The sequence below is a fragment of the Lepidochelys kempii genome, chromosome 1 (genome assembly GCF_965140285.1).
Source record: "Lepidochelys kempii isolate rLepKem1 chromosome 1, rLepKem1.hap1, whole genome shotgun sequence".
Classification (NCBI taxonomy): Eukaryota; Metazoa; Chordata; order Testudines; family Cheloniidae; genus Lepidochelys; species Lepidochelys kempii.
In genome coordinates this window covers 121,581,652-121,597,893 of record NC_136380.1, presented here as the reverse complement: position 1 = coordinate 121,597,893, position 16,242 = coordinate 121,581,652, and the positions used below count along the sequence as shown (strand labels likewise).

The window sequence follows — 16,242 nt, the reverse complement described above, 5'->3', positions numbered from 1 at the left end:
CAGAGAGGATGGTCCAATGATTAGCCTAGAACTTGGGAACCTAGCTTCCTGGCCCTGCTCTGCCACAGACTTTCTATGTGAACTCGAGCAAGTTACTTAGACTTGTTGTGCCTCAGTTCCCCTTTGTAAAATGGAAAGATTGTGAAGTGCTCAGATATTAAGAGCCTTATAAGTACCATAGATAGATAGATAGATAGATTGATTCATTATGAAATTTTGTGGGCAGAAATACATGGGACAAAATTTCCCAATCTTTGCTGGAGGACAGTAAAGTTTAGGTTTTTTCCTTCAGAGACCATAACTGAAAAGCAATTTTTTTGGATAGTTTTGGCAAGAAAAATGTTATGGAGGGAGATTTTATAATGGGCATCAATTGATTTGTGAGCAACTGAAGAACCTAATAGCCTTGTCACACTGAGCTGAAGATGAGGCAGGCAGTGTACTGAATTAAACTGCTAATTATTTTATCTGCATTACTCAAAAGATATTGTTGTTCAATTAAGACTAGTTTGTTATATTGTAATAATAGCATCATTCATTCTTACAGTAAAATGCAATATAATACTAAAACTAGACCATACAGAGAAAGTTTTAGCCACCACTTCTCTTTCTCTCTTCTTCCCTACAAAACATGTAATCTTACACTTTGTGTATTTTTGTCAATAGCCAGACGTTTAGCCATGTACCAGGAAGCTGATTCTGAGGAGGAAGAAACAGCAGCTAAAGGAGGAACATTATCCCAGCGGAACAGTGTCAGTAGTCATCAGAGCATTAAGGCTGTCCACAGAAGCCTGAGTATGAAATCCCACCGACGCACCGGCAGCAGGGCTGAAGCAAAAAGAGCAAGCATTCTCTCCAAGCACACTGCATTCAGTAGCCCCATGGTTCGTTGTGAGCAGCAAATGTGCTTTGCTTTGTATCTTTCAGAGTCACAATTGCTTTAAAGGGAAAAAATGAAGAAATCTGTACCACATTGTGTATTTTTCATCTTTCTTGGCTTTCATCATCTTAGCTTTTTCCTTTTCATCATATTTTTCTTTTCTTTTTTTTTTTTTTTTTTTTTTTTTGCTAAAAAAGCAACAAAGTATGCAGAGATCTTATATAAAGAGTCATCCGTCTAGGCTCCAAGTTCAGAAAGATAAATTCAAACCTTTGTTTTGGGTATTCCTTGATTTTCAAGAACAAAAATGTGTTTCATCCCTTTGTTTACAGTAATTGATGTTAGATTAAGGATTTAAATCAAGAGTTCTAATTGGTCTAGGTACACTTCTTTTTATCTTAAGTTTTTGGGAAACAGTGATTTATAAATGCATGAATAGTAAGCACTGGATTGGAAACTGTGATATTCATATATTCAAATTCACCCTGTAATTGCAAATGTAAGTCATTCCATAGTTTCAAGTATAAGTGGTTCAAGATTATCATTAAATGGAGCAAGGTACATTAAAAAGCAAACAAACAAAAGCTTCCTGCATATGCAGAAAATTTAAGTGGAACCATGTTCTCATAATTTTTCCATAACTAATCTCTACATGTGTTTTTACGAGTCATGTGCATGTTTTTCCTCCTGCAAATTGCTATCTCATTAATATTGCATGAACATACTGCTTTACTCTGTTACAGTGTTTTTACATGGAAGACAATGGAATTTTGACAAAGTTAAATTGCTTTAATGGAGTGAAGAATTAGGTCCTGTATAATTTGAGAGTCTGCCCTGGTTCCAGCTGTTGATGTCCAGTCAACAATGAAGCTGCGTTAGTGCAAACCCCCAAGTGTAGAAAAGGAAAGCTGCAATTTGCACTGAAGGAGCTAACCCCAGGTTTAGGCAGTGGTAACCTCCATTCGCACAGCCTGCAGCTTGCAGTGTCTACACGTGGGGTTTGTAGTGGTGCAGCTACCTCACTAGTTGTGCAACAACTGATGAAGCGAGTAAATTCCCAATAAAGACAACACTGTAGGGCTCATATCTTTATGAAGCACACTTTGTAGCTTTTCTGTAATCAGCATTATGCCTTCCTAGGAAATTCATATCTTTGTCCTGAAAGGAATATAATAGCCGTTTAATCACAGTGGAAAACATGCCATATTGTGATTTCAGTGGCATATGAGCTTCTCTCAAGTTCAAAGTGGTTAAAATATAGTGGAGCTAAACAATTTCTTAGCGGTGCAAAATGGGTAAGCTTACTGTTTTGATGTCAGAACTAGCTCTTAGTTTTGTTGTTGTCTTGTTTTTCGTAATATAGGTCTATATATAGTGGCAGCCTACAATAATTCTCTCAGGTTAGATTGAAAAGAGGAAGGAATGTCAAGACATTACTCGATTTCCATCCACAATCCCAAAATAGCTGAATGTTTCTGTTACAATGATCAGCAATTAAAGGATTAACAATAGTTTATTTACAATGTAATTGTCATTATTAGGCTTCAGTATTAACTATCAATTGAAATTAATGGAGGCAGTCCACATCATTTTTAGAGCAATTTTAGGTGGTCTACCAGAGAGAGGAAGACACCCCTGTATCTATTTACATTCATAAAATTAATGTTGCAATCATAAGGCCTAAAAGTATACAAATTTCTGCATGTCTGGTTGCAGGAAAGAGAACAGGGGAAGTGTCATTTAATGAAAAATTGAAATTCTCCAGAAATATATGGGGCCACCAGAGAGGTGCTGATGCATCAGGCAAAACCAGTTCAGTCTGAGACTTTAAAATATACAAAGCTGCAAAATAGTAATACTGTTCCTGTTGTATTTCTAGGAAAAAGACATCACTCCGGATCCTAATTTGTTAGAAAAAGTAAATGAATGTGCAAGAAGTCTTGAAGTTATGAGAAGCCACGAACAACCATTATCCCAGCTTACCCCTGAACTTTCTGACATCTTTGACTTTTTCATAGCATTGACTATTTGCAATACAGTTGTTGTTACCTCTCCAGATCAGCCACGGCAAAAGGTAGGTTAGAGAGACAGCAAAATGGAGCGTGAGTCTCCATTATGTTGTATTGGATTATCTCAGAGATGTGTAAATAAGAGACATAAAACAGTTCTTTCCTAGAAGGAAACTGAGATGTTTATGATACAATTCTTGGCACCAGTTCATAAATCAGTGAGGAAAACAACATATACAAGTTTAAAATTAGTGGTGACGTCAAGCATTAGTTAAAAGGTCTATTTCAACTGTTTCTCTTAACCCCAACAGATTATTTGTATGTACTGCAAATTTTGAAGCCATTCTAAAACTGTTTTCCTTCCTGAGTTCACATACTGAAACTTCTTAAATAAACATAATTTGCATCTGTGGGCATGGTTTGGATTAATTTGTCAGAGTCCCCTGGAATAAGGGGCACATAGGCAGTTCTTTATAAATAATTTGCTTATATCAACTACATTTGTAGAAGGCTATATTATTTTTTTTTAAATATTATAAAGAGGGTGTGCTGACAAAATCTCCTCTTAAATGTTGCAAATTATGTAAAAGAAAATTAATATAAATTGGGCAAGATTATGACAGCTGATGATTTGGCAGACGTATGCACTTACAAAATTGTATCATTTATTAATGAGAAGTGGAACAAAATACTCACCATCTAATGCATATCACACAAATATAATTAGACTTAATATTAGAGCTTGTCAGAAGCTGGAGTTTCCATTCTTCAGGAAATACTAACATTTCTAAATCTGTTTTCTCTCTTAGCAGAAATGTCAAAATTTCCCACAAAATGAAAATTCCAAAGAATTTTAATTAGGAACCATTGAAACATTTTGTTTTGATGTTAAAACATTATAACATTAAATATAATGAATATAATATAATTGTAAATTAATATTCTAGTATAATATACAAGTCTGAAGAAAATGAATTAAAATGATATAGGAATATAACATTTTACCTTATCAAAACAAAATGTTTCAACATTATCAGAATGAAAGAGAAAGTTGAAATGATTTCTTTCAACTTTGCCTGGTCAAAAATTATGTTGAAATGGACACATTCCCATGAAACATTTAGGCTTCATCAAAGCTGCATTTTCCCACAGAAGTGTTCCAGAAACATTTTTTGACCAACTTTACTGAATACTCACAAGTGGTACGTCTACGCTAGAGCTGGAATTTGTAAATCCCAGTAGGAAGAGACATGCCTGGTTAGCTCTGATCAAGCTAGTGCACTAAAAATAGTGATGTAGCCACAGCATCACAAGTGGCAGGAGGAGCTAGCTGCCCCAACTGCATACCTATAGTCTCAGATGGGCTCATACTCGGTGTGGGTAGCCCCTTCTGCTGCTCACACCAACATGGCCACAGTTCTTACTCCTGGGGGAATTCTGCGCCAAAAAATTAGAAATTCTGCAACAAAATATTTAAAATACTGCACACAATATTTTCAAATTTTGCATATATTTATTTGTCAAAAACACACTAGTTTCAATTATTTTTGGTCATTTATTTCAAAATACCTGTCAGTAAGTATGTCTGTAACAATACAGACAACAAAAGATTCAGGATGTATTTTTTGACAAATGATTTCTTACTAGACATATTAATTCATTTAAACTACAATACAGAACCATATTTCCCGCACCCCTCAGGAGCAATGCAAAGGCTTGGGGGCAGTCAGGAGTAATGGAGGAACTGACAGAGAGGGAAGTAATTGCTGGGAAGGAGCCCGGGTGTGAACTTGGAACATTGTTGGATATGGGTGGGAAAGTATGGAACAGCTTTTGGGGTGTGGGGTGGATTGTTAGGGAGTTTCCCCCATGAAAACCCTGGCTGACCGCTAGCCTCTCCCATTCACTCAGGTACATCTTCCCCTGTCCCCAAGCGTCCCCCCATCCCCACTCAGACACTTACTCCCACCATCCCCATGTGGCCCTGCACCCCTCCCGCTGCCCTCATGTGTCTCTGTGCCCCCACTCAGCCATCCCCCATCCCTACGTGGCGTTGCACCCCTCCCGCTGTCCACATGTGTCTGTGCCCCCACTCAGCAATCCTCCTCCCTCCTGTAGCTCTGCATCCTCTCCCCATCCCTATGTGGCTTTGCACCTTCCTCCCCCCCATGACACTGTGCCTCCAGTCCCATTCAGCCCCTACCTCAGTTTGTCCTTCCCCACTAGCCCTTATGAGCCCCTGTCTGATGCCCCAGCAGCCGCACGCTGCCCATCTCCCCCCATAGTCCCCATCTCCTGACCTGATCTGACAGGTGCTGTGGAGAAGGCACTGCAGCCTCTTTCTCTTCATAGCTGGCCAGGAGCTGCTGCTTTATTCTATCGCCACAGTTCCCTCTGATGGGCAAAAGGCAGAACTGCAGCAACTTTCCAGCAGAAGCTTTTTTCTGAGCAAAAAATTTAAAATATGCACACACGCAGCGGCACAGAATTCCCCTAAGAGTAACTTCTATTTTGAATGCACTAGCTTGATCAGAGCTAGCAGGGGTATGTCTCCTGAAGCTGAATTTACACACTTAGACATACCCATAGAATGCAAAGGTTTTAGTTATATTAACATTATTTTTAGGGTGCGATTCTAACATTGATCCACAAGGAAGGGTCAACAATAGTGTAAATTCTGAAGCGTATACAAACTGGTTCCAGTAATATTTCTGGTAGTGTCAGCCTAGGGATTCTTGTTCACTTGCTTGTTCATCTCTGATTGTCGTAGCTTTTTGCCATTGACTGAGATTTGCTTCTTACTTTGAGTTATCAAATGACAATGTCAGATTTCTTATATATCCTTTTTTTGGCTGTTGGTTTTTACTTCTCAAGGTTAGAGTTAGATTTGAACTGAAGTCACCCGTAAAGACCATAGAAGACTTCATTCGAAGATTCACTCCCAGCCGTCTGACCTCTGGATCTAACAGCAGCAGTTCATCAAGCCTGACTATGAGTAAATCCATGCCCAGACTCAGTTCTAGTATCCTTTCATCTACATCCACTGAGAGCACTTTATTAAAACTGGAAGAGCAGTTGGCACACTCTCCGCAGATGAATAACAATGGATATAGCTCACAGCAGGGCAGAAGGGCTATCAGGAGTGGACCTGAAGAAGGAGAACTCCGTTATGAGGCAGAGAGTCCAGATGAAGCTGCACTTGTCTACGCAGCTCGGGCATATAACTGTGCTCTGGTTGGAAGGCTGTCTGACCAGGTATCAGTAGAGCTACCTCATCTGGGAAGGTTAACCTTTGAACTCTTGCACACACTGGGCTTCGATTCCATCAGAAAAAGAATGTCAGTGGTGGTTAGGCATCCCCTTACAGATGAAATAAATGTTTACACTAAAGGAGCGGATTCAGTTATTATGGATCTTCTTCTGCCCTGTTCTTCAGGTATAGTTCTTGCTTACTTTTTCTCCAATTAACTCTTAGACCCTGCTAGAGAACTTCAATCTCGTCATGTCCAATTGCAGTTCTCTAGCACAGAGCTAGATCTGTATCATTTACGGGTATGTGGAAATGTATTATAGCAGGACCTCTCTGCTTCTTTTATAAACTCAATAACCAGTAACTTTTTATAATGGATTGTTGGTACTTTGCCTAAAGAAATGTGAGTAATATTGATTTCAGTATGAGCTTTTCCCAATGGCAAACCTTATTTTAAGTGTATGTTTTTCAAGACCTTGCCAAATCAATTTACCTTTCATTGAGTACATTTTCCCAACATTGCTTGCTTACTCAGATGTTTTTGTATTAAGATAAATGTTGTTTGGGTAATTACTAATAGTGGTCTTAGTTTTAAAGATGCAGATGATTAGTGATGAATAGACTTCTAACTGTGAACAGGAAGCTTATCTTTTGGAAGGTGTTTTTTCAGTTACAGAGTCTCAGATATGTGAACATGCTTGAACCAGATGCAATTTTAATGCCTCTTTATTATAATCAATTGGATTTAAAGACAATCTGGTGGTCTCTTATACACTTATTTGAGACCTAGATTTTTCAATATGTGTGATGTCTGATTTACTGTGTTCAACGTTTAATTATGTACAACATTCAAATGTTAACCCAGTGTGAATGGACAGAAATCTAACATATCACAGAGATTTCCTGTACGTCACTAGTGTGTTGACTTTATGGTTACTTTCACATTACAGACGGCTGCTGAAGTAAATACCAGTGAAAGGATCATACCGTGTAATTTGCATTAAAGAGCTACAGGAAATGTTAATTTAGTGTCACAGTTCAGAGTAACTGTCACGTGCTTGGACAGATTGGCCAAACACATGTGCTTGCATCCTCTTCAGAGAGAGTTAGCAGTGTGACTGCCCACAGTTATAAGTTACTACACAGTGCTTTCTAAGAAAGCCTACTTTGTTCTTAAGGTAAAAAGCATTGGAGAGAAAACATATTAAAAGCCAAAAAGGAACTTACCTACCTGCTAATAAGCTTACCAGAGATCACCCCACCCCTTACATGGACTCTGGCAGGAGCAATCCTTCCACACTCCTCCTAAGGGGTTTTGTTTTGGTTTCAAGTTCATCACAGCATCAGCTTCTAACAAGCAACCAGTTTTATCGGGCCTCAATAGGCCAAGTCCTTCCAACCCTTCTGTAAGGATTGGGCCCTCCATGGACCCAGGATCCTGTCTATTTACAGGAGCAGGAAGAAGGCCCTGAGCCTGTTTAAAACTAGGCTATTTATCCAAAAATCCTTTCTTTGTTGGACCCTCAAAAATCCAGTTTGAACTGATATATGTGAACCTCTCCAGGGGAGTGACTTCAAAGGGCTGATAACCAGAGGAATTACATCAGCATCCCCGTTCTCTGAGGGGAATTACATACAATTCCACAATAACAATACACAACTGCATTTTTAATACAATGGACCACAGAGGTATTACCCCTAATTCAATAAGGTTTAACTTAATTCAATAAAGTTTGTCCAGGATATTACAGGATTTCAATCTGTCACAATTCGTTGTCGCTTTACAGCTATATAGGTCACAGCAGAGCCAGAAATTCAAGAACTTGTCCTTAGCTCATTATAAAGTATTCTTGAATAGTGTCTGAAGTTACTGATATCAAGGAATACACATAACGCATCTGAGGTTACTTGTTTCCCTCCAAAAATGTTACTAAAGAATTTGTAGTGCTGGGAAAGTTTAATAGAACTCACTATGACATTAAAGTTAGGAGAAGAAGAGTCTGCTTTCACACATAGGCAGTTGCAAAAAAAATCTGCTATTAATGTAAAACAAATATTCTGGTATTGGTCAGAAAAGGATAAAGGGAGAGCTTTGAGAATTGCTGTTTGGAAGGGATGAAATCTACCGATTGGCACACAGAAATAGAACAACTCTGAACCACAGCACTTGGAGATGTCAGAACTGACCCTGTTTTTAGAATTTTTGATATTTTTTTTATAAAGACTCATATCCAGAATTGAGTCATGAGGTTTTGTAACTTTTGGATTCATAAATATAGCAAAGTGTAGTAATTGCCTCTACCTTCCTTCCCAGCACTCTGATCAACTGCCATAAGTAGGTTGTCTTTAGTAAACTGCTCTGAGTGACCTTAAGTATCAATTAAACTGCCCATGGGTACAAATGCTAACTTGGTTGTTCAGCTTCATTCATGGAATTTTACTCAGGGATCCATCCTGCACGGACCTTATCTTCAATACTCCCTTAGGCCCAAAGGTCTGTGACGATGCTCATTGCTCTGGCCCTTACAGAGAGTGAGAGCCTTAGACTGTGATTGTTGTCTGCCCTAGCCAGGAAGCTGGGACTAGAGACTGCTTATTGCTCTGTCCCGCCCAGAGGGCCAGAGCCATTAATGGCGACTTGACTGTTCTTTGGTGCCTGATGCAGCAAGACAGCGTGGCCTCCCTCCAAGCCTGAGACTCCCCGTGTGCCTGAGCCTGAGCCTGAGACTCCCCGTGGGCCATCCGCAACCCAAGAACCCCCCTCACTGCAGCCCGCGGAGGAGAGACGCAGGCAGACATGCTGCCAGCAATGTCTGGTGCAGCTCCCATTGGCTGGGGGAGAGGGACAGAGATACCATCACTAGTCACCGGGCAGAGTCCGCCATAGAGTCATCATCACTTTTTTTCACAATGAATATAAACAAGTCAAGATGCTGAACACAACTATCTGATGCAATCCTGAAGGTTTCAACTGCTCAGTCACTGAGGCCAAACATCAACAAACTGACAGAACTGAAGTGTTGCCAGGTGTCTGGCAAACACTAAAAACTCTCTGGCAGGCAAAGCATTGTATAAAGTTGTACGCCAGTTTTATTATTTTGAAGAAATTCAAAATAAAAAATACAATATAAACATTTTCTTTTCTGATCACCCTCTTCAGTGACATTATTGGCCCGCTGGGATGATTTGAGGACTGGCACTGGCCCTAAGGTAAATTGAGTTTGAAACCCCTGATTTAACCTGAGTAATCAACTTGAGCAGGAATTAGATTACATATAGCTCTCATTACTAAAGCAATGACAGGTTTGATTAACTCATATGTGGTCATGGAAAAAGTTCAAACAATAAACCTGACTCTCTCTTTGGTTCTGAGTAATTAAACAAACATGTCATCCTTTGCCAATTGTTGAAGACATCACATATAAATTTACGAGTCTGTACTGTTTGAGTGGGTGGATGCAAGGTCAAGGTATTGGACAACTGCACAGACATCATAGCTATCAACTTTCAACATAGATTTTGGCTGATTCCTTTGGCCACATGTGCTGGACATCCTTGAAAGAATTATAATTGCCAATTGTTGTAAAACAGTTGCATACAGACCAAATCCAAGAATGCTGGCAAAAGAAACCTGTTTTAGGGTACTTGCTTATCAGCACATATCTTTTGATAACTTTAGCAGATTCCTTTTCTCTGCCTTTTTATTTACTTATTTACTTACTTATATCTGACCAGAAGGTGAATTTCAGTGCAAGACTGATGAGAGGCATATGAAGGATTAAAAGGAATTGCAGCTATCATAGTTGATTCCCTATTATTTGTTCAATAAAATAAGGAATGTGATGCAATCCTTCATTCTGTACATGAGAGATCACATAAAAAAGGTATGTATCTTCATCCATAGAAAATCATTTTCTATGTTCCAAAGAGTAAGATATTTTGAACCTGTTCTTAATGCTGGTGGTATCAAACCAGATCCAGTTAATGTCACATAAGCTTATAGTGACAGAAACAGTTCTTGGTGTGTTTTAACCACCTGTCCAAGATTGCACCAAACTTATCCAAAATCACTGCATCACTGTGATGGCTTCTACAGTGAGATACTTCATCTGGAATAAGCAAGCAAACAACATTGCTTTCTACAATACAAAAGACCTTATCACAATGAAATAGGTTCAGTGCTTCCATGTTTTGTTCCTTTAAAAAATGCTGACTCTCTAAAACTAGATGCATCTAAAAATGGACTTGTTTCAGGACTGCTCCCAGAAGGCCATGTCTTTGCAAGTCTCATACCACAGAGAATAAGTATGTATGTGTATAAAAGAAACTACATGTAATTGTATTTGGCTGCAAGTTCAGTAAATGTGTGCTCCAGCCCTGAGTTACAGCTGAATCAGCTTGTGAACTTTTTGAATAATTCCTGAAGCAATCTCTATCTCTGGCAAAACCACCCAGGAATGGCTTTCCAATTGCATAAATACAATATTGATATTGCTCATCTTCCAGGAAAAGATAAAATCTATTGCAGGTACTCTGTCAAGAAAATATCCACATAACACTAGTGGATGAATGGGCATGCAGCTACATATGGTACTCCAGAAAATGACAGAAAGTGAAGATGGTACTGAAAATGAACAAATAAAGGTTTTGAATCCAGTAATACTGAATGAATGGCCAGACATTGGAAAAGTTGTACTCCAAACATTATAGATTAATGGAACTACAGAGTTGTGCTTTTGGATGGCACAATCTTTAAAGGTGAGAAAATAGTTTTATATATAACAGCTAACATGAACATACATTGTGGTAATATACAATTATATTGTGTGGGTTCATGGACATAGGAAAATGTAAACAAAGCCCAAGATGTTCTTTTTTGGCTGTGTATGTGTCAGCAAATTGAACAGTATCATTAATGATGTCAGCAAAACTTGAAAGGTTCAGTGTATGAGTCATATTAAGAAAAAAACCAAACAAGAATGCTACTTAAATGCCAACAAGACCATCTGTTTGTGTGCAACAACTTAGATTATATAATTGTTGAAGATTATTATAACAGATTTTTCAGATAAGAGAACTGGAACACTACCAGAAGAGTGACCCCAGATTTAAAGGCTGGACATCCTTGAAAGAATTATCTTTCCAATTGTTGTAAAAGAGTTGCATACACACCAAATCCAAGAATACTGGCAAAGAAACCTGTCTTAAGTTACTTGAGTATCAGCACATATCTTTTGATAAGTTACTTTCTCCGTTGTTGGTATGCATATGTATTCCCTCAAAACTGTTTCCTAAAAGAAACATGAAACTTGAAGTTGTGAAGCCAAACCAGATTTAAGCAAGGTTGGGCAAAGAATCACAAAAAACATTTCTACTATAAGTCTGCTAAGCCATTGTTAATAATGTGCACTGCCACTGCTCAGGAAGCTTAGGACAGGGACCTGCTGCCCTGAAACAAAGAAATGCTGAAAGAAAATAATGCTTTTGTCTACCCCCAAAAAATCAACTGCCTAAAAATAAAAAAGGAAATTAAAAAGATAAAAAAGAAAAGCAGAGTTATTTATAGGTGAGTCGCATCATACGCACATTTAAATTACGCAAATTCAACTATACGCGCTCGGCAAAAAAAAAAAGAAAAATAACAAGATACCTGTAAATAGTGCTGGTGATTCCGCCCACCATTCCGTTCAATAAGCATGTGCCCCAGAGTGAGCGTGAGATGGGAGATGTGAATCTGCTGTTCCCTCAGTCGGTCTCAGTTCCCGCGTGCCTCGCATAGTGTGAGCATCTAGCCGCACTGACTGTGATTCTAGTGTTTAAAGATAATGTACGTATTTTTCATACAACATGGCCCCTAAATGCAAGCCAACTTCTTCCTCTGGTGCTCAACCGAAGAAACATCGATCTGTTCCAACACTGGAGGAAAAACTGGCTGTGTTGGACTTATTGAGAAACGGTATGTCGGTCTCCAACATGGCGCGTAAATATGACCGCAACAAATCTAGCATCCATGCCATCAAGATTCAAGAGAGAGAAATTCATCAAGCCGTGGCATCAGGTATTCCAATGACTGCTAAGGTGACGAGCCAGGTGCATGATAAGACTTTACTGAAGACTGAAAAGGCATTAAACTTATGGCTGGAAGACATGAACCGTAAACGTGTGCCTATCGATGGCAACATAGTGCGAGAAAAGGCTCTTAGCCCCTATGCGCTGTTCAAACCTCCCACTGAAGAGGGAAAGCCTTCTGATGAGAAGGAATTCAAAGACAGCCAAGGTTGGCTTAACAGTTTTAGGAACCACTTCAACCTCAAAAACGTGCAGACTACTGGTGAAGCTGCATCTGCCAATGAAGAGGCAGCAAAAGCGTACCCCAAACAATTAAAGAAAATCATAAAAGAAAAGGGCTATCTTGTGGAACAAGTTTTTAATGCTGATGAAACTGGGCTCTTCTGGAAAGAAATGCCCAACCGCACTTACACTTCGAAATCAGAAAGACAAGCCCCTGGCTTCAAAGCAGCTAAAGACCGTGTGACTGTTGTTTTGTGGCAATGTGGCTAGGCATTTAATAAAGCCGGGCTTGCTCTCCAGGGCTGCAAATCCCCATGCCCTAACAGGCAAGAACAAAAATCTCCTGCCTGTGTTCTGGCAATCAAAGGAAAAGGCTTGGGTGATGGCAGCATTATTTCTGGATTGGTTCCACAAGTGTTTCATTCCGGAGGTCAAGCGGTACCTCGAAGAGAAAGGACTTGACTTTAAAGTGCTGCTGATGGTAGACAATGCTCCTGGCCACCCTGCGGCACTCCAGTTTGCACATAACAACGTTGAAGTCGTCTTTCTCCCCCCCAATACCATCTTCATCCTCCAACCTCTCAACCAAGGCATGATTCGCTGTTTCGAGGCCACATACATGAGGCTTACGTTCTCACGGATACGTAGCGCTATGGATGCTGATCCCAATCTTAATGTGATGGAGTGTTGGAAGTCCTTCAACATTGCCGATTGCATCACTTATATTAAACAGGCAATGGATGCAATCAAGCCTGAAACAGTCAATGCATGTTGGCAAAACCTATGGAAAGAATGTGTGAATGATTTTAAGGGTTTCCCGACCATTGACAAAGAAGTGAGACGCATTATTCAGGTGGCCAGGCCAGTGGGTGGTGATGGCTTTGTCGACATCCTTGAGGAAGAAATTGAAGAATTAATTGAGAGCCATAGAGAAACATTGACTAACGAAGATTTAGAGGAACTGATAAAATCATCTACAGAAGACAAAGATGATGACGACGAACAGGAAGAACCAGCAAGTTGGAATCTTCATAAATTTGCTGAAGTGTTCCAAGCAGTGAAACACTTGAATGATTTAATTTCTGAATACAATCCCTCTATGGAACGAAGCCTCAAAATCACATTTAGTATTATGGACAATTTGAGACCGTATCAAGAAATGTTTGAGCAGCTCAAGAAACAACAGCGACAGTTGCCAATCACCATGTTTTTCCAGGAAAAACAACCAGCAGCAGATGAGCCTATGCAATCAACTTCTCGAGCTGAACCAGAGCCAACCACTTCATCTAAGACTCACTCTCCATCACCCAGGCTCTCCATCTCCTCCATCTCCTGGGTCGACATCAAGCCCTGATGACCCCCTGTAATTATCCCCTCCTGTAATTACCCCCTGTAATTAAAAATACAGTACTGTAAAATTATATTTTGCATATGTACTCTTTATTATATACTGTACATTAATGTACAGGGTTATACATTATACATTTATACATATTACTGTACAGGGTTGTATACACAAAATCATGTGCAGTATACTGTACTTTATGGGTGATGTAAGGGATTTTCAAGGGTAATTTTGACAATACGCGATTTTCGCCTTACGTGCTGACTTTAGAACCTAACCCCCATGTAAGATGTGACTCCACTGTACTATGAAAAGGAAAAAGAGCCAGAAACTCCATAAAGTTCACTAGGGACTTTGCTGTTGATTTTTTCTGGAAGGTGCTCAGATACTATGGTGTTGAGTGCCAGTATAAAAGTCCAAGATAGGTAAGACAGACATAACATACCCTGGATAAATATGACAATCATCACTATCCTCATTTGATCTGATATTAGAAAGTTACCTATTCTCCAGGCCCACTGCTAATATCCTTGCTGGGTGAGAGCAAACTTACCAAGAAGTGCTTACACTCTATCGTGCTTTCCTAACCCCTTATCTCCAGTTTCAATCACAACTGTGAACCATGTAAAGCAAGAAGTACCAATAACACCAATATTGCTTGAGGAACACCGCATAGGCCTATCCCTCTGAAGTCCTATGTCTTATAAACCTAGAAAACTTGTAGACTTTCAGAAATTATTTTGGTTTATAGAAAAATTGCTGCCTCAAGATATCAAGGTTTCTCAAGTATTCTCACTCTATTGTTTCAACCTAAAATGCTTTCTCTTGTCTGCTTCTCTGTTCACTTTATCACCAGGGATCGGCAACCTTTGGCACGTGGCCCGCCAGGGTAAGCCCTCTGGCAGGCCGGGCCAGTATGTTTACCTGCTGCGTCTGCAGGTTCGGCCAATCGCAGCTTCCACTGGCCGCGGTTTCCTGTTCCAGGCCAATGGGGACTGCAGGCAGTGGCAGCCAGCACATCCCTCGGCCCGCGCCGCTTCCCACAGCCCCCATTGGCCTGGAGCAGCGAACTGCAGCCAGTAGGAGCTGCGGTCGGCCGAACCTGGGGACACAGCAGGTAAACAAAGCGGCCCAGCCCTGGCGTGCCACGTGCCAAAGGTTGCCGATCCTTGCATTATCACTGTTATTACAATTAATTTTTATTATTGGTTATTGCTGTGATTGTACATTGTACTTGAGTCTGTCTTGATCCTGGAGGATGAAAATATCATCCCTTTCCAACTCTTGACAACCGCATTTTGAGAACATAGTATTATTTCTAAATATAATTAAATATCTTTTCTACCCACATTTATTTGGAAACATTTAGTTAATCATAAGATTTTTGATATATAGCACATCTGCTTCTGTTTATTGCCAATTTGAATTCATACCTCTGTTCATGACTTACTTGGTTGCTGTGGAGATTATCATGATGTCACAAAATACTTGAGGAGCAGATGAATGCTTAATAAGGAAAGATCTTATTGTTATACAGTTGTTCTTGGTGACTTTTAAAGAGGGAATTTAAAAAATAGATAGTATGTGAAGAGAATTGTTTCTAAATAGAAAGCTTTTCAAAGTTTCCCCTGAGACGTCAGGAGCTCTTTAAAAGTATCGCCTCTTAAGCTTTTGTACAGTAAGTGCTGAAGAAACAATTATATTCTCTAAGGCCATTTAATTGCTATTATTTTTCATAAATTTCTCCTTTATTTTTAACTAGATGACCCTAGAGGCAAACATCAAAAAAAAATCCAAAGCAAAACTCAGAATTACCTTAATCTGTATGCTGTAGACGGGCTGCGGACCTTGTGTATTGCCAAGAGAGTAAGTATATGAAGCTCTTAGTTTGCTTTTAAGGAGCGTAATGACAAATCTTTTTGTTGCAGTCCATTAGCAAGAACATTTATTAGGGTTTATTTTTTCATTTTACTCAGTAATGCATGAATGCTTTTGCATCTTTTTGGATGTACGCTTACCTTCTCCTTTTAAATAGGTTCTAAGCAAAGAAGAATATGCTAACTGGCTAAAAAGTCATTTAGCGGCGGAATCGTCTATTGAAAACCGCGAAGAGCTGCTGTTTCAATCTGCACTTCGTATAGAGACAAATCTGCATCTACTTGGTAACTACATGAGAGCTGGACATGAAATTAAAATGTGTTAAACATTTTCAAAGTTCGATTTTAAAACTCTGCTCTATCTTTTCAATGATTTCTATGCATACAGAAATTGGTTATTACTGGATTTTCTCACGAGTGTCTCTTGCATCATTGCAAAAGAATGGGATAATAATTAACACAAGACCCATCCTGTTTGCCTTGCTTAGGTAACAATTTTATCCCAGATGTAATACCAATTAAACCAGGGGTTCCCAAATTTGGTTCGTGGCTTGTTCAGGGTAAGCCCCTGGCGGGCTGCAAGACGCTTT

General features: G+C 39.5%; 1 protein-coding gene across 2 annotated transcripts in view; it reads left to right on the top strand.

Annotated features, from left to right (window-relative positions):
* The window catches only part of ATP10A (ATPase phospholipid transporting 10A (putative)), a 160,625-nt gene that overhangs the window by 127,235 nt on the left and 17,148 nt on the right, over nt 1-16,242 (top strand). For both annotated transcript variants that reach the window (XM_073353092.2, XM_073353084.2), the window contains exons 8-12: nt 667-884; nt 2,760-2,954; nt 5,764-6,325; nt 15,538-15,641; nt 15,811-15,937. In XM_073353092.2, the coding sequence (XP_073209193.2) occupies nt 667-884; nt 2,760-2,954; nt 5,764-6,325; nt 15,538-15,641; nt 15,811-15,937 (1,206 nt within the window). The remainder of the gene's footprint in view (nt 1-666; nt 885-2,759; nt 2,955-5,763; nt 6,326-15,537; nt 15,642-15,810; nt 15,938-16,242) is intronic.